This window comes from Archocentrus centrarchus, chromosome 4 (assembly GCF_007364275.1).
Source record: "Archocentrus centrarchus isolate MPI-CPG fArcCen1 chromosome 4, fArcCen1, whole genome shotgun sequence".
NCBI lineage: Eukaryota > Metazoa > Chordata > Actinopteri > Cichliformes > Cichlidae > Archocentrus > Archocentrus centrarchus.
Genome location: NC_044349.1, coordinates 18589762 through 18608111, shown reverse-complemented (window position 1 = coordinate 18608111; position 18350 = coordinate 18589762). Strand labels below are relative to the sequence as shown.

General features: G+C 40.0%; 1 protein-coding gene across 1 annotated transcript in view; it reads left to right on the top strand.

The window, feature by feature from the left end:
* Positions 1-16909, top strand: part of ttll7 (tubulin tyrosine ligase-like family, member 7) — a 93294-nt gene extending 76385 nt beyond the window's left edge. Inside the window, 3 exon segments of the mRNA XM_030728123.1 lie at positions 543-703; positions 5720-5893; positions 15104-16909. Of these exon segments, the coding sequence (XP_030583983.1) occupies positions 543-703; positions 5720-5893; positions 15104-15224 (456 nt within the window). The 3' untranslated portion in view covers positions 15225-16909.
* Positions 16910-18350: the final 1441 nt, after the last annotated feature.

Here is an 18350-nt window from a genome sequence, read left to right as displayed (position 1 = left end):
AAGGAAGAGAAGTCAGCGAGGTGGGGAGGGATGGGAAAACGAAGAAGGGATGATGGAAGGCTGGCACAGGTGTCCTTAGACCGCCCGGGAACTTCTGACACCTTATCTCCAAGACTGACGTTGGTGCAGCAATTAGTCCTCTCCCATGCTCTCCACTGTCTGCCCTAGCACTTTTTGCCCTGCCTGTAGCACAGCCTTAAAAGCACACAAATGAGACGTAGGCTACATGTCTCTGCATGCAGCCTTGCATGAATGCACAGACCTGAATCCAGAGATGAACCTGCTCAAATCATTTTCATTTTTTTTAATGCACATATTGGATGTATTTGCAAGTTTGCGCTCTGTGTTAGCCTCTATGATTGCTGGATTTCAGGTAAAAAAAAAAGACAGAAACTACAGGTGGAACAAATGCCAAGTCAGACATATCAGTTAGACACGCCTTCACCTTTTGCTTTCTAGCATTATTTTTCCTTTATTGTCCCATTTAAGCCTGTGTCTCTGTCTTTTTTCCCCAACTCTCGCTCACATTCTCTGTCACTCAGGTGTTGGACATTGTACGTACCAATGTACGCTCAGTGCTGCAGAGGATCTGGAAGGAACCAGATGTGGAAAGCCTTCACCTCTACCGGATTTTTAATCGTGTCTTCAACAGGCTGCTCTGGAGCCATGGCCAGGGCATGTGGAACTGTTTCTCCAACACCGGGTAGGCCAGTCTGAGCTAGATGATGAACTGGGTTAAGCTTCAGTAACACTAGGAAAACCAGGGGTTGGAGCTGCATGGCCCAAATTATTGCAACTGTGGACTAGGACCAGTTCTGAGGCCACTCACAGTCAGTTGTTGTCATTAAACCAACTTCGACGTGTTAAGATGGCGATAAAATGGCAATAAGATGGGAGTCACTCTATTATCAGTCTTTGATTGAACATGGACAAGTTGGCATTTACGTGCAATCTGTTTGCAATAAAACTGCGAGTTAACTGTGAGTAACATACAACCAAAATAATGCAATGTAAGTGCAGGTTTTACATATGTGTTTCTCTCTGGGAAAAAAAAAAGGTCAAAATCAGTTAAATGAGAGGAAACTGAATCAATAGGCTTAAGCTATAAGGGTTAACTCTTATAGCTTAAGCCTAGAGAGATGTGAAACTGCACCAGGGCTGCTGCTTCACATCTCCCAGTTAGAAAGCTTTGCTATGAGGGCATCTGATAAATGTCACTTGCATGGTTTGTTGACTTTGCAAATGATGGTGCAGCTGCATTCACTGCATCAGTCGCAGTTAGAACTTACAATCCGTGATGCTGTCACACATGTTGCAGAGCTGAATCATTTTCACGTATTTCTTAACTCTCAAACTCCAGATGTCTGCTGTCGATTTCAGTAAATGGAACAAGATGCCTGCTTCCCTGTGTTGAGATTTACAGATGTGGGTAAAAAAATTCTTAGGAATCTACTGTAGTGTAATAATTCTTATTTTTTTCTTCTTCTTCTTTTTTTTAAGCTGACAGCATTTTGACATTATTTTATATTAAATACTTTAAGTAAAGTGGCACAGATTGCCATGTGGTGCTAAGTTGTCCACTTGTGTTTGATTGCAAGTATCTGAATAGGAAAGTGTGGGACCGGGAATATTGCACATATTAATTTAATTAACCCTAACCCTTAATGTAATACAGTAACACAATCCCATTAATAGCTGCATTTTGACAGGCATGTAATATAACGGCACCTGTCGAGGAAAGTGAAAGAAAGAAAGAGAAAGAGAGAAAGAAATGCATGCAGACTACTGAGAAAAGTCAGGGAGAGATGTTTTCATTGATGTTTTCATGTTTTCATTTCATTCTCTATGTAAAAATGTGACTGAAACAATGGAAGCTGCTCTGCTCGCTGTAAAAAGAAAAACAAGATGTATCATCGTTATACGCCTTGCATTGGGCTTCTCCTTCTTCCTCCCTCCGATGCTCTGTTAAGTTCGGTTCAATTCTGCTCTGTTTTAATAAAATACCAATGTAAGTTGTGGGGCTCGGCAGAACCAAGTTGAGCCATCCAACTGTGCCAATTACGCACTCATTCTGATAACATCTCCCCCTCTCATTCCAAATGAATAAACACTCCACACACATATCATATCTATCACATATCTATCACACACATACTGGGTGCAAAAATAGGACGTGCTTTGCGATGTTAAAATTTTGAGGCCCATCTGTTTGAGAATAATTACAGTCGGTCCAAGTCGAACAGAGAGAGGTTGTCTCCCACCACATGACCTCTGCAATCGCCTTGTGACCAAGGCCCCGTTTACATGACAACGCTTCCAGTGGAAACAGAGCTGTGCTACAATGATGATAAACAGACAATCATTACTGATATTATTTCCACTCATGTTATAATGCCTTTTTAAGCTGAGTGTGCTCTGGGGTCATGCAAAAATCTGAGCAGTAAAAAACTTATTTAAGCACCTCTGAATAAAATCAACCTTAGTACCTATAATTTAGACTGTTAGCAGTTACTTAAACCAAGATTAAAAAAAAAAAAAACACTTTAAAAAAAAATCGCCCATACTATCAAAAAGAACTCCCTTGAATGGATTGAAATTTTCAGGGAATCTAATTCTTCAGAAGCAACACAAACAAGTGATTATGCTGCAGGCCAATTACCACTTACTTTATTCATTGCATAATGTCACTCTTCCATCTTCGTAACTGGAGGTTCACGAGCTACACAATTTCCCCATGTCCTTAAGCCCAGTTTTCATCAATATATCAGTTTCACTGACAGCAGGGACAATTTGCCATTTTCATTCAGTATGACTGCAGAAGAAATGGCAGCTGAATGACACAGAATGAGTGACAGACCAACCAGACCTAACTGCACTTTCCTGAAAGCTCTTGGGCATGAAAGAAACATGTTAGTCTTTGTAGACAGGGTGCAAATTCAGGTCACAAATCTGGGCTGTTAATCAAGGCTTTTTCACTGGTGAGAGCAAGAAGAAAGAGAGGGGAGGGACAGAAGCAGGGAGAAGGTGAATGAAGGCCTCCGAGTTCCTTTGCTTTGGGTCGTTATCTGATACTCTGAAGTTTTATTGTGCTTTTATTTATTTATTTCTCCGCTTCTCGAAGCGACAGAAAATGGATCCTGCGGTCACAGCTCACTCGATCGTGTCATGCAAACACAGTGGCCAGTTGCCTCCAGCTTCCTAAAACGCGTATATGTCGCAATCATCAAAAATAGACACACATATGTACAGTGGAATTCCTTCAAGTTGCTTTCCTTTTTTTTTTTTTTCTTTTTTTAATTTTTTCCAAGAGACATGTACTTTCAAAAATACCCACAGGTGTAGAAAAACATACAAATTAACAACCCTAATGTGCAGACAGGTGCAGGTAGTTTTTTTTTTTTTTTTTTCTCCTTCTGGGATAAAGGTGTGACCTTCTCACATCTCCTTCCCTCTTTATTCTTTACAGTTCGGTTGTTCAATGGCGATTTTTCTTTTGACGCAGAGGGCTCAGAGGATGTAACCTAAGTTGCTGCCCGCAGTTCTCCATTTTTCCCTACTAGCTTGGCAGTCTTAATTGAGATCGAGTGGGGAGAGAGCGAGCAGGTGATTAAAGGGTTGATAAGGTGCGGGAGAGGAGAGGGGGTGCCTTGTTTCTAGCCGGAGTACTTCGAACTTTTATTCACAGGATTTTTGAAGCTGGTTCCTTGAGATTGATGGTTGCCTACATTTCAGTCTGAAAAAACAAATTAGTCAACGAAATGTATAAAAAAAAGCAAGGACACGTGAGAATGCCTCCATCTCTGTTATCTGCTGAGCTACAGTACACACATATACTGAGTGGCGCGGCCACGGGATGAAGTCTGTGCGTCAGCTACATTCACCTGCCAGAGCTACACCTTCCCGCAGTGTGGTGTAGAGGTTTGAGTGTGTTTGTTTTGTGCTTTAAAATGTTACCACAATCAATAACCTGGCTACCTCCTTGCTTTCCAAATCGAATCCTTTTTCTTTTTAATTCCACTACTTACTGCAGCTTTCCTTACAAAGTAATGCATATTGGGAGGCACTAAATCTCTTATTAGTATACTAAATAATATGGTAGTAATGATTTTGGAACACATACCCTCTATTCATTCACTCGACTGACCGCTTTTGCTCTTTCTTTTTCTCGTCGCTCTCTCATGAGGGCTCCTAGTCTGAAGGTGGTGTTTACAGACAGTACCCAGTAATTCCTGCCGTAGTCCTGAAAGTAAGCTGATTTTTTTTTTTTTTTTTTACAAACTGTGGCAGACATTGACTGTGATCATGCAGTCTGTGTGATCACGGTCTGAGATTGACTGTGATCACACAGTCAATCTCAGAGTCACGGACTGGCTAAAATGCTGCAAGTACTCGACCAGTCACAATTTCTCAATTTTTCATCGCTGTAAGCCCCAACCCCAAAGGACCTGAACTTTCAGAAAATACTAAGACCCCCACCAAAAGCAGGGCTTTTAGGGGGGTAAACTTAATTACCCTGAAACTTAATTTAGACATGGGTCCCTGTGGTTGAAACATGCTGAATTGTTTCAAAAAGTCCTAGTCCCTGGTGAAAGCTTCTGTTGTGCAAGTGTGGGGAGAAAAGAAGTGGAAAGGAGACTGAGTGAGAATGAGACATTGTAAAAAAAATAAAATAAACCACAGAGAGATTGGGCAGGAGGGTATTGGCTCATATGGCTCATGTGGCTCATGAGGATTAGTTTACCCTAGCCTCAGCTACCCGTTCAGCTTTTGTCTGATCACAGCCTGCCCTGGATGATCCAGCTAGCTTGCTAGCCTGTCGTCTGGCCCCTCCCTACAGCAGGCCATGGCCCCAACATGGATGAACCCAACAGGGGGCCCTGATATCACGTGGAGACAGTGAAGCGGGGCACCTCGTGTAGCACACGCCAAATCTGAGCGAAGCCCCCTCCACCCAACCTCTTCTCTGTCTGTTGTTTGATATTTTATCTAAGGGACTTAACAACAATCAAACGGCCTAGCAGCTATTGTGGGTGATGAATTCAACAGGCTTTGAAAACGACTTAGAGGAAGAGAATAGAAACACACACAGTTTTGAACCCTTTCAGAGAAGCCACCCCCCACCTCCCAAGAAGTGAAATGGGGTAGACATCAAAAGTACCCCCCGGGGTTGTGTGTCTCTGGTGTTGGAGCTCTCTCACAGTCAGGGCTATGTCCGGGGTTGTAAAGGGGGTTAACTGTACCAGGATTTGTTTTATCCCTCCTCTGTGTGTCTGTCTTCCTGTATGTCTGTGCTTCAGAGAGTGTATACACACATGGAGAGTGAAAGGCTGCACATTTGAGAACATATTCATGTATGTGCTTATCATGCATACACAAGACACTGTACATAAAATTACACTTGTTAAATCCCAGCGGTATCTAACTTCTCCACCCTGGTAATTTTACACCCGGAGGGAAACTGAATTGCAAAGCAAAAGACGTATAGGGAACTCATTTAACAACAATGCTGTCATTTGTTTGCAATCATTACATTGTGCAAGCAACACTGACTTCATAATGACAAGTTTAAGCAAAAAAACAAAAACCCTCTCTCTCTCTCTCTCTCTCTCTCTATATATATATATATATATATATATATATATATATATATATATATATATATATATATATATATTTATTATTAATTACCACTTTAATTTGCCTTCTCTTTGCTCTACAGTTCATCTTGGGAGACCATCTTTAGAAAGAGCGGCGAGGTGGTGTCACCCCAGGAGCTGCAGTGCTGCCGCAGGCTGGTCCAGCTGTGCCAAGACTGTCTGTTGGTTGTCTACAAGTTTGTCTCCGAGTCCCGCGGTTCTTTGACCGGACTCAGCCCGGAGTGGGATGACACCAGGTGAGAAGGACGTCCAAGCCTGTGATGTTTCCCCACTAAGAACTTTATTTTTGATAAATTCTTCTAGCACACCTGCTACTAGAGAGAGATTATTATTCATCCTCCATACTAAGATCTGAGAGTATCCAAATTTTGCAGGTATCCTTGTACACAATGTTGAGATTAAAGAGCATTAATCCAAATGCCTGAAAATTTAATATAAACTGTTAAAAAAAACTGGTAATGGATTGGTCCAGAGGGCATATTTAGAAATGGGTCTCAAATTGATTATTATTACAGCTAATTACCAACAATAGTTTAGTCATAAAAGTATCAAAACAAATGAAAGTAATTACACATTACTTGTCCTGCACATCACTCCACTGGGCTTCTGAACAAAGATACTGATTTTGGTGTCTTCCTCCAATATTTAGGTCTAGTTAAGGTGCCTGTTAATAAATTTACAACTCTGCCAAAACTCACTGAAACAGAACAGATTAAAGTCAGCGGTACAGACGCAAAGAAAAACTGATTTGAGCTGTCATCATTATACCTCTGTCAGAAAACCTTTTCTCTCTCACCTCCGCAGAGCTGTAAAGACATCATCTTCATTAAGAGACCCTGATAAAAAAAACAAAAAAAAAAACAAACAAGGAAAAAAAAAAAAAAGATCAGCCTCGTTCTGCTTTTTAAGGTTGATCCCCGCAGGAGACAGCAGCTTGGGTTTGTAATGAGTGAACTTTTAAATCACATATGCTTTGGGCTGGCAGACAGGGAGAGAGCTGGGTCGGGAGAGGGAGAGAGAGGGAGTGTGCTGTTAACAGGAAATAATGGCCCACAGATTAGCACTCAGGTTAGCCCGGGGCCCCTCGAGGCCTGCTTAATTCAATTAGACCCCAGATGAGCCTGTGCAGCAAATGACCTTACGAGAGAGAGCTCCTTATTTCCTGGGGCCTCACTTTACATGATTCATAACTCTTGCGCATATTTTAACAGGCTATCACTTTGCACCTACTGTATAAAAACCTCTGCTGTTAAAAAAGTATTAAGGGTTTGTGTGTACTTGAAGACCTGTTTAGGTTTTGACTATTCTGACATGGTTGCTACTGTTTTGTTTTGTTTTTTTTATCTTAATTCAGTTTGTTCAGATGTGAGAACACGATAAACTAATTAATAATTAGAATTCATAGCTCCATCAAGTCCATAATGATACATGGGTGTGTCCATATACTGGCTGTAGGTATCCTTGAGAGTCCCTTTAAGCACGCTTTGGTGTGTCTCTCCTTATTTCTTGTGTCTATATATGTGTGTGTAAAAAAGCTTCCCATTTGCTGCTGGACCAACCTCTACCCATGGCTCCACTCCTGCTGCTGTCGCTGCCGCTTCTTCCTCCTCCTCCTCCGTCTCTTCGCCCCTCGATGCAGGTCTCTGCTTGGTTTAGTTCTGCTAAACCCCCTCCCCCCACTTCCCCCCCTCCTCGCCATCTTCCAGCACTGTCCCTACTCACCGCTTTCTGCTGCCTCCGCCGCCTCACAGCTGTAACACAGGCTTGATCCCACTTGCCCAGAGATGGTTGCTTTGGCTGCACAACCAACAGTCTAGCATGGTCTCCTCTTCTTTCCCTCACTAACGTTTAAATCAGTGATGATGTGTTTCAAATGATCTGCTTGCTTTGCAGCCCAAAACTGTAAAAAAAAAAAAAGTGAGTTCAGAGGGAAAGAGATAGGAGAAGGCAGCATATTCAGACTGGTTGGAACTCTGCTGGTCAACACCGCAACCATTCGGCCAGCTTGCAGTGCATCACTAGCCAATCACCCTTTTGCCACATGCTTTAACTACGCCTTTCACTCAATGCTTTTATCAAGAGCATCTTACCCTGAGTGCATTTTCAGTACGAGTGGCCTCGGCGGGAGCCGAGCGTCTCACCTGCACCGCATCAGTGCTATGATCAACCTAAGCACCCCTCTCTTCTTGTCACAAGAAGACAGAAATTGGCTCGGCTTCACATCGTGTGGTTTGCAGTTTCACGGCACAAGTGGCTCGCATCTCTCCATCAGGCATGCAGGGGACAGTTGCAACCCACCACCACTTCAGATAGCTGAGAAGCAATTAGGATTATTTTGTCATTGATGCATAAGCTTTTTATGAAAGGGTAAATTGTGTGTGTATGGGAGTGTGTGGATGTGCATGCGCATGTCATGTGGCCGTTAACACAACGATCATCAGTCCCTCTTCAGTGACTCGCACTCCGCTAACCTCAAAGTATTTTTCTGTTGCCGTGTTTGCATCCAGCTGCATAGGAAATTTAGAGGATATGCCACTGTCTTGAATAAAAGAAAACTTCCTCCAAAACTTTCACACAAACTTTGGAACTGGTACTTAACTTTATTTGTTTTCTTTGGTGAAGCAAAATCAACTGGACTTAAGACTGCATTTTAGCATGCAAGATGGATTGTGGATTTTGCACCTTTCCATCTCACATTAAGATTTGCATCATCAAGGACACAAGTAATGATTACTATAACTAAAAAAAAAAAAAAAAAAAAAAACTAATAGTAATGTGGTTAATGTTTGCTTTAATAGAGACTTTAAAATAAAGACATTGTTACCAATTATTTCATTATAATAAACTGAAGGGGTCAGAACTTTTTGTGCAATATTAAGAAATTTTAAATACACTCATCTACCTGCTATGCCCAAACACTGCAATACCATAGTATAATAGGACCATATATATATATATATATATATATATATATATATATATATATATATATATATATATATATATATATATAAAACGTCCCAGTTTTAGTCTAACATTTAAATTACTTATTGTACATAATATCCTATAATTTGGTACTTTAAATTCAACATCCCCACACTGTCTCTTCTGTATGTACACACATACACCAGCACAGCCTTTGTCACACATCAAAGTTGATCCGTTGGCTGGGGTCCACGGGGTCTCCATTGTTGACCACACCTGCCTGCTCAAGTTCAAGCATCCTCCCTGTGTGAAGTGCCCCGATCAGGTGTGTCAACAGCCTCGTGGGTTATAGGAAAGTCTTTCATCCTGTGTGGGCAGATGAGAAGAAGTAGCCAAATAGCCCTGCTAATGACTTTCTTGTTAAGCTTGGAATTACTGTCAATACCCAAAGACAATTTTCCCATGATGACAAAAGTTTCAGATCCTATTAACTTTCATTTGTCTGAAAACTGTGGCAGTAATTAGGGTTAATTGGGGTGTGGAGCTGAATGTGGGCTGCAGATAACCTTCAAGCCTCTTTGTACCTCTTGGTTTCTGATTGCATCAGCTATCACAGCAGTCTCTTTCTCCTTCCTTAGTCATGGTATTTTGCTTTGTCAGGGCCCCTCTTATTTCACTGTGGCAGTTGCATTTTGATGGAGGACTTAAGATCGGCCTGTCAGGAGGAACAGTAGTAGATTGTAGCATTGCATGTATGGATTGGCGCATAGAGTATGTGTCTGTCTCCCTGTCAGTTGATGGATTGAAGTAAAGCACAAGCGTATGAACGAACCCCGACCCTACTGCTTTCAAGCATGCACGTTGTTGCCAAGAACTTCTTAACAATCAAACAGAGGACAAACCTGGAAGAAGCCGAACGAGGGTCCAATTAAATCCAGGCTGCAGAGATGACAGCCATTTGGACATGAGAAGACACCCCCCCCCCCCCCAAAATCTTACCCCTTGCCAGTATCTTTACTGTGAGTCTTTTTATGAGCTGAATATTCTCAAAGTGAGCAGCCGAGGATCTCTAAGAACACACTGGGCCTCTAATGAATGTTCAATATTCGACACCCCCACCCTACCCAATGTTTCTGCTTGGAGTTTACAGTAAAAACTTCAGAAATGAAACGGAGGCATGACACTGCAAAGCTATGGACAAATTCCCCGTGGATGTAGGGTGAATCTTTACATGTTTTAACGTGTCAAGCACAGAGACAGGAAACATAAAAAATAAAGCGGAAATTAATCCAAAGGGTGACGCCAAACCATGCTATAAAATCATTATATGACATTTTTAAGACTACACTTTCAGCTACCTTCTGGAAACAGATGTGAAAGGCTGAAAGCAGAGCATATCCTGCAAACCTCTCTGGGGTTTAAGTGGAGAACTTTGAGATGAAGTGTCGGACTGAGCCATTGTTCAGCCGAGTCCAGTCACAGATGAAGATGATGTGCTGGAGGGATACCTACGGCCCACTTGAAGCTGTTTCAAGGACACTCTCATTGGAGTAAATCAAGTTAATTTGAATCCCTCCTAACTCTCCTGGGTCTGGGGCTATGTTGAAACAGATGCCCTTAGCGACATGCCTTTTTCTTTTTTTTTTTTTTTTTTTTTTTTTTCCCTTTCCGGTCGACTTCAGAAGAAGCTGCTCAGCTAATTTGTCCAAGAGCTATTTCACAAGAAACGAGGGCTGTCAGAGAAAAAGTGTGCTATCGCTGCACTGGCTTAAAAGGAGATATTATTTTTTCGCTCTGTAATCCTCAGCGCCAGTGGCTCCCTTTTGATTAGATTGTCACATCTTAACCCATAAGAGCCCACACACATTTCTCTTTCAAGGAAAATTTATACAGAATTTCAAAAATCTTTTAAACTACAAACTTATTTAAGGAAACATGCGAAACTGTGACACCGGTGTCACTTTGGATTCTTATGGGTTAGGTGGGGGAAACTGAGTCTGTCTCCAGCTGGAGATAGGAAAGGCAGTGTCCATCCCCCCCAAAGGGTCCTCTCTTCTGCGCCCCGAAAGGTCTTTGGGAAGCGGTCTTCCCATACTGGACTGTAGTCCACATTCTTTCCACTGGGGAACTGTATTTATAAAATGTTTTTATCACTGTTGGCTTTGTTATACATGCAATAACTGAAGTGTTTCTAGTTTATGTATTTATGAAATATTAAATGTATTTATTTAATGTTGCTCACTGTTATCTTTGTATCATATGTATTAACAACCTATGAAATCAACAAAACAAAGATTTAGATTTTAGGTTTTAAAAAAAAGGAACTAAAAAAAAAAAAATTATAATGTGTTATAATATGCAAAATTAACCCTGTGTACCAAGCCACGACGTTTCAGCCTTCCTCAGGTGAAGGCACACATTCAAGTGAATGAATAGAAAGAAAAAAGTGAGCTTGCGCTTTGTTTCTCTCCTGGTTGAGATGTGCTCTGGTCAGGGGTCAGAAGCAGAGTGAGCGTCTGGTATTTACACTCTGCCCCTTGGCTGCCAAGCTCCTGCTCTCTCCCTCACTCTGAATCTCTCCAACAGTAGGTGAAAGCCACCCCCAAATCACAATTCTGTTAATATAAATGAGCCCTTCTTAAGGAATTTGTATTTTAATAATAGTTGTATAAATTAATTAATTATTATTATTATTTTTTTAATAAAGGAAAAAGAAAAGAGAAAAGAGAAAAATGTTCCGGGGTTTTGTTGAGTTGGGGGTGTACGGTAAGGGTTAAGGCCTGGGGCTGGGGTCAAAGGTCATGGGTATGGTTAGGTTTAGGGTCAGGGTTGGGGTTAGGATATGGGCTAAGAGCCCTTCTCCCGAAGGAGAAGGAAGATGCACGGTCCATCCCCCCCATACCTTTATTTTGTTGCGTGTTTTTATGTTTGTGTAATTTGTTTTGTGTTTTAACTTAAAGTGCTTGCCCAAAAGAGGAAAGAGTTAATTTTTTTGTTGTGAAAAAATTAATAAATTGAAACTCAAAGTGGTTTCCCAAAAGGGGAAAGAAAATGATTATGAAACTAAAATGAAAATGTTGTTTTTCAATAAACAACTAAGGAAGGGTGTGCCCAAAAAAAGACGTTTCGATCCTCAATGAATCTTCATCAGGTCTGGCACACCTAAAAACTGTGTATGGCAAGCTGACTGAAATGGCTGCGGAGAGCGTGATGTTCACTAGTGGTGGGCGGATTGTTCCAAATATTGATAATATCGATATTAACATTGGGATTGATACTGGTCAATACCAGTGTAATGAGATCGATACTTGGCTTCAGCTTCTCTCCTGTATGCAGTGCTGCGGTTTCATCAAAGATGCGAGATGACTGTTTAAGTGCCGTTCCTGTCATAGCACAGAGCAGGCATAACAGTATAATGTTCAAACACTTTGCTCCTCCCCTCCTCACAGTGTTTGAACATGACACGTAACACGTGTTTTACTTATTTTATAATGTTGCGGAGTGATAATTTTGTACAGCTTGTTTCTTTAAGAACAAATCCAGAAAACTAGTGAATGAAGGGATATTTTTTATTACATTTTGTATTATACTTTCTGAACACACCACCTGAATTTTTTTTTAATTAGTTCTTGAGTGATCATTTTGTACACTTTATTTAAGAAAAAAAAAAATCCAGACATCACAATATATGGGGAAAATTGTTTTGTTACTGTTCTGTTGTTTTGATGTATTTTGATGTATTTTCTATTTACCTATAAACTTTGCCGAATTCTATCATGGGTTTTAACTAATTACTGATCCAAAGGAAAAAAAATCACAAAATACTTAAATGTCATGAAAATTCTTCATAATTATTAAAAGCTATTGGTATCGATATCAGTATTGGTGATGCTGGCCCTGTATTTACTTGGTATCGAATCGATACCAAATCTTGCAGTATCGCACACCACTAATGTTCACTCCTTGAAAGTCAAGTGTGAAGTGAGCTCTCGAAGCGAATGCGCTCCTTTTATACCATGCAGGTTTTTTAATTTGAATGTTTTTTGTGTTTAACCAAATCAATTGTATTTTTTGAGTTTTCTTAATTTTGGTTCAACCCTATGTACTTTAACCCTGTAAATATTGCCTTATATGAATTAAAAAATGTTATCCCTTTATTATCAATGTGTTTTTAATTAGCCAATCAATTTTTAACTTTTTACCTAACTGATGTAATTTTAATGTCAATTCTACCTAATATATTTATAAATGTCTATACTGTAGATTGTCTGAACTTGTATATTTATATTCCATAGGCAAATTATTTATTTTCCCTTATGAATTTACTTTACTTTATTTATTTATTATATTTAAATTATCTTCTTTTACTCCCTCCAATGGGCTTTATTTATTGGTTCTCATTGGTTGTGTTGGCTTAAGTCTTGCTGTGACCACATAATCTCTTAAATTTTTGTTACGTCCAACGGTCGATATTACCCTGTGATTTGCAATTATTAGGGTTAGGGTTAGGGGAGCATTCTCTCCGATCATTGTACTTATTTAACTAAACAAGTATTAGATGCATTTTTATTATTAGCTTAGAAATTTTGCCACAGATATAGCAATAAGATCACAAAATGTCTAATATCACAATATGAAAAGTGTGCTGGAAAAGCCCATAAATGTAAATCTTGTTCTAAGCGATCAGTCTAGAACAGGGACAGGTAGGTGGCTCGGCGTATACCCTTATGCGGTCACAGCCCCCATATGTGTCCGTCCCTCAGTTGTCACAAACCCCGTGGTCTAGTATCTATTATTCTGTTATTGTTAAAATAAATGTGCTGCCGTTTTGTGCCATTGCAGTTGTACTGTGTGAATCTATGGCAAAATCTTTTTATCATAATCTGATATGTGCACCTTTTGCCTTCATTCACACTGGTCAGAGGACAGACTGAAAATTTTGCTGGTTTTGCCCCAAAACAAAATATTATTTATCAAACAGTAGGTAAATTACTATGTTCACATTTAAAAAAAAAAAAAAAAAAAAAAGCACCTCACCTTTGCTTGTGTGCAGGCAGATTTAGGTGGTTTTGCATCTGAACTCTTTGTGTCTCTGTATTCATTTAAAAAAAAATTTTTTTTCTACAAAAAACAGCTTCTGGAAAGTAGATTGTGCAGATAAACTCATTGCACTCATGTAACATTTTATTGTTTCCTGTGCTCCTATCTATAATGAACACAACTGCGCACAATTGTGGTGTCAAAATAACAGAGAACATGTAAGTGCAAGACTTGCACATCACACCACTAAAAGTAGTATAATTTTGAAAGGAAAATTGATATATCAAATGATAATATATTACTTAGGATAAAATATTAATTTTATTTTACTTTACGATCGCATCTGGCCCTCACAGTGTCTGCAGAGAAAAAATTCCGGCCCTTGGACAAATGTAGTTGATGACCCCTGGTCTAGAAGACTCCAAGCTTCCCATCTCATGTCTTCTGAACAGTCCCCTAACATCTGCATAACCTTCAGTTAACCAGGATCCGATCATCTCATCTGACATTTCTCTGACGACCATATCTGAGTCATTTCCCTTAACTAAGGAAGATGGAAGCAGGGTTCAGCCCCCCTCCTTGACTCTGTCTCAACCTGACACTGGTCTCATTCTCAGGTACTGGAACGCTGTTAGCAGGAGCTGCCTCACTGCTCTGTCTCGGTGGAAGGTGTCATAGAAAAGTCTTAGAAAGGTACTGACGTCTATGCCTCGGAATGATAGGTGAGGATTTTATGTTCATGATACCAAATAATGTAAGGGTCAAAGCTGAAAAAACAGCTGTACTGAGAGAAAAGACAGTCTGTATGTGGTCCATGATTTATTACTATACGAGCAGGTGCACAATTACTGCATATGACCTAAATGAACAAGACCACAGCTAAGCACACAATGTGTGTGATATTTTACATTTGGCACATTACACAAAATTGGAGCTGCAATGATTAAAAGATTAGAATACAAATCATTATTTTGATAAATGAAGAATCTCAAAGCAAAATGCCACTTTTTTAAAAAAAATTTTCAGCTTTTTCAGTGTGGAGAAAATGTTTTGGGTTTTTTTTGGTTATATTTCATAAAAACAGATTATTTGGGACTTTGGGACCGTTGGTCAGATAAAACCAGCACCTGGCATTTTTTACAAACTTTTTTTGAAAAACAAAATAACATGGCTAATATTATATAAAAGTGCTTCAGCTCATATGGCTCTCAAAAGTCTCCAGTTTCTTATTTTTCTAGTCATTTTCTCTCTTTTTTTTTTTTTCTTTGAAGTGGAATGTCTTGAAATTTCCAGGCAAAGAATTGTGCAAATGGAAATGGCCATAACTGGTAGAAACATTAATGAAAAGTTGCCTATATGCTGTCTCAGTACCCGCTAAGGCGCCCCGACCTCTAAATTATGACCTTTGCATGACTAATCCTCTCATTATGTTCATCCTCTCCCCTAATCCCTCCTTCCCTCGCTCTTGTCCGTCTGTCCAGGTATCTGCTGCCAGTGACCTCCCAGTTCATCATGAAGTGGCCTTCGTCCAGCTTTGGCAGCATCTCCTCGGCCATGCCACGCTCCCGTAGCCTTCTTGCCGCCAGGATGGGCCACTTCTGAGGTCACCGTGGCAACCCTGGCCTTTTGACCCCCCAACCTCCCCTCCCTTGACTTTTTACCCAGCCAAACCCAGGTCCTAGCCATCCTGGTATAGATCTGAATTTGGTGCAACCCTGGACACCGGAATAGGGCCTCACTTTGGCCCAGTCTCCCTGTGGAAGATCAACAAAGCAAGGCCGGATAATTTGGGTTTGCTAAAGGGAGCTGCTCATCCAGCAGACCACCGTTACCCTCAGTCCTTCCCTCTATCCCCTCTAATACCGGACGATAAGTTTACCTCTTGTTTCTCATTGTAACTGTGTATTTTGCTCACTGTACAGTTACAAGTCATGGTACTGTAAAAGAAAATAACAAAATACTAAAACGATGCAAGGATTATTTATTTATGTACTTATTTATTTTCTAAGGTTTCCATGAATTCAGTGATTGCTGAAGCGGAATGCATATGGAATAACAAAGCTATCCATCATTAAAAAAAAAGTGGATGTACAGATCTTATTTTTGAGCCTGTAATCAGTTATTTTGTTTGTTTTCTGATTTTGAAATGTTATTTATTTCATAACTTATACGAGAGGCTTTGTGCTAACAATGGTCACTTTATGTTGTAGTTTTTTTCTGTTGGTTTTTTTTTTCCTGTTTTGTTTTTTTTGCATTTCAGATGTGGTGCCCAGACGACCCGCAAACGGTCAACTTTTGAATGCTAATGCTTCATGTTTTCCCTGTGTGATATTAAGTGCAGCACTATTAAGCAACACAACGGTTAGAATGTCAGTGTAGTAAAGCCAAGCCTATTTGCCTCTTAGAGAATGAGACGACTTTAATGCCACAGCATCACGAGCCAAACCTCTCAGAGCGCGCACACCAGTTCCTATTATGCACTTTGCAGTTTGTCACAGAAAGAGAAAAGTGGCTGCACATTAGTAGTGCTTGCATGCCTAGATTTTAGTCCCTTTAGACTCAGATGTAGTGGTTAGACAGAGGAGCTGCATTTGGAATATACTTGAAGTTTTGCGTTGTCATTAGTTATTCTCGTCTCTTTGTATTTGGCTGCACTGAGAAGAAGACACTTCACTTTTATATTTGTCGTCTTGAGTTTGGATGTGTTAAGGATATCAAGGATCTGTTGCACGATTTAGAGATTGTTCGACACGCTGAATTACTCGGCTGATCTGCTCAAATGTACTGTATTGTAACGGCAGAGATTTGGCTGGGATGAGCAGCTGCAGCCTTTTTCCTCCCACCGCACTGTAAGTCAAGTGCTAGGGATCTCATGGATGTGCCAATAATAAGCACATCTATGTCATGTGTTAGTTGACTTTTATTTAAGGTTACTGTGTCATGAACTATTGTAAGCCCTCAGTTAAAGTATTAAATGTTAGGGAGGAGCATTGTGTTATATGTTTAGTAGCTTACTATGTGTACTAGCCCATGAATTGATAATTAGAATTTCAAAGATGGTAGTCTGTACGCTACAGTACAGTGTACATTTTATAATAATTTTGACTAACAGGTGTAGCAGCAATGCTGTGCTAAATCTGATCAAACTGAACTCTCCCCGTATCCCAAGCACCCATTCATAATGCCAAACATTTTTATTTTGCCTGATTTATTTGTGTTATTTAAGAGCGGCACTTTTTCATTGGAGGTATGAGATTTTTAATTTTACATAGCAATAAAATATTTAAACAAACAGATTTCAGCTTTTTTGTCATTCATATTTCCAGAATTATAGACCTTTTTTTTTTTTTTTTTACACTATTTTCAAAGTGGCAATTTAGTTACAGATCGTGTTCTACTTTTCCTTTGAATAAACACTGGCCTTGACACTGAGTTAGAAAATTGCAGAAGGTACAATGCAGAGAAAGCAGATTAAATGAAAGAGTTTCACTGTGAATAAGCAAAGTCTGACTTAAATGAAAAGAAAAAAAAAAAGTTGGTAAGGGGGTGAGTTAGGCAAGTTTTGTTGTAATTTCTATAAGTAGTCTTCAGAAATTGTTCTCCAGGCTTCTTGAAGGACATTCAAAGCTCTTCTTTGGATGTTGGTTACTTTTTGTTCTGTTCTCTGTCGCTCTGCTTCAGTAGTGTTGAGGTCTGGGTTCTGGGGAGGACAATCCATGACTGATAGTATTCCATCGTGTGTTTTTCTATCTAGGTGTGCTTTTACCGCATTGTCAGTGTTTGAGATCATTGTTATGCTGAAAACTGAAGCCATTGCTAATAAGACACTTTCCCAATGGCTTTCATGGTGGATCAAAATCTGATGGTGCTTTTCTGGGTTCATAATTCCATAAATTTTGACAAGGTCTCCAACACCAATGTCTGAAATGCAGCCCAAACTATGGCAGAGCTGCCACCATGTTTTATAGACTGCTGCAGACGCTCACTGTTGTACCTCTCTCCTGAACTCGTCTGTACATACAATGATTTTAACCAGAAATTTCACATTTGGATACTTTACTCCATCAGACCTGTTGCCACTGATTTTCAGTCCAGTACTTCTGTAATTTGGCATGCCTCAGCCTTTTCTCTCTGCTTCTCTTCCTTAAGAATGGCTTCTTGACAGCCACCCTTCCACTGAGACCATTTTTGATGAGGCTTCAGTGAACAGTAGATGGATCAACTGAAGGATCAGGCGCATCTCTCAGGTCCTGTGTCAGGCCTTTTTCTGGATTTTTTTTCCCTGTTTCTTAAGGACATGACTTTCAGATAGTGTTCATTTGCTGTAGATGGATTTTTAGGCCTGCCACTTCTTTTGTCCTCCACTTCTCCAGTTTCCTGAAATGATTTAAGGACACACTGCACACCATGCTGAGATGTTCCAGGTTTTTGGCTAATAGCTCTTTGGGAATCACCTTGTAGCTACAAAAATACTGTTTTATGCCTGTCAAACTGTGTGATGTTTGGCATTTTTCATAGACTGAACTAAAGAAATGGGAACAAATGATTATGCAAGTGCAAATTTTCTAAAGACAATTTAAAACTGTTTCTTGCTAAGTTGTCTGTTATGTGTAGACAATTAACACCGGCTCATTCCTTGAGTTAGGTGCCTTTTTTTATTCTTGAATGATTCAAAGGTCAGTGTTAAGTGGATTAACATAAAAACATTCCTCTGAAAATGAGTGCATA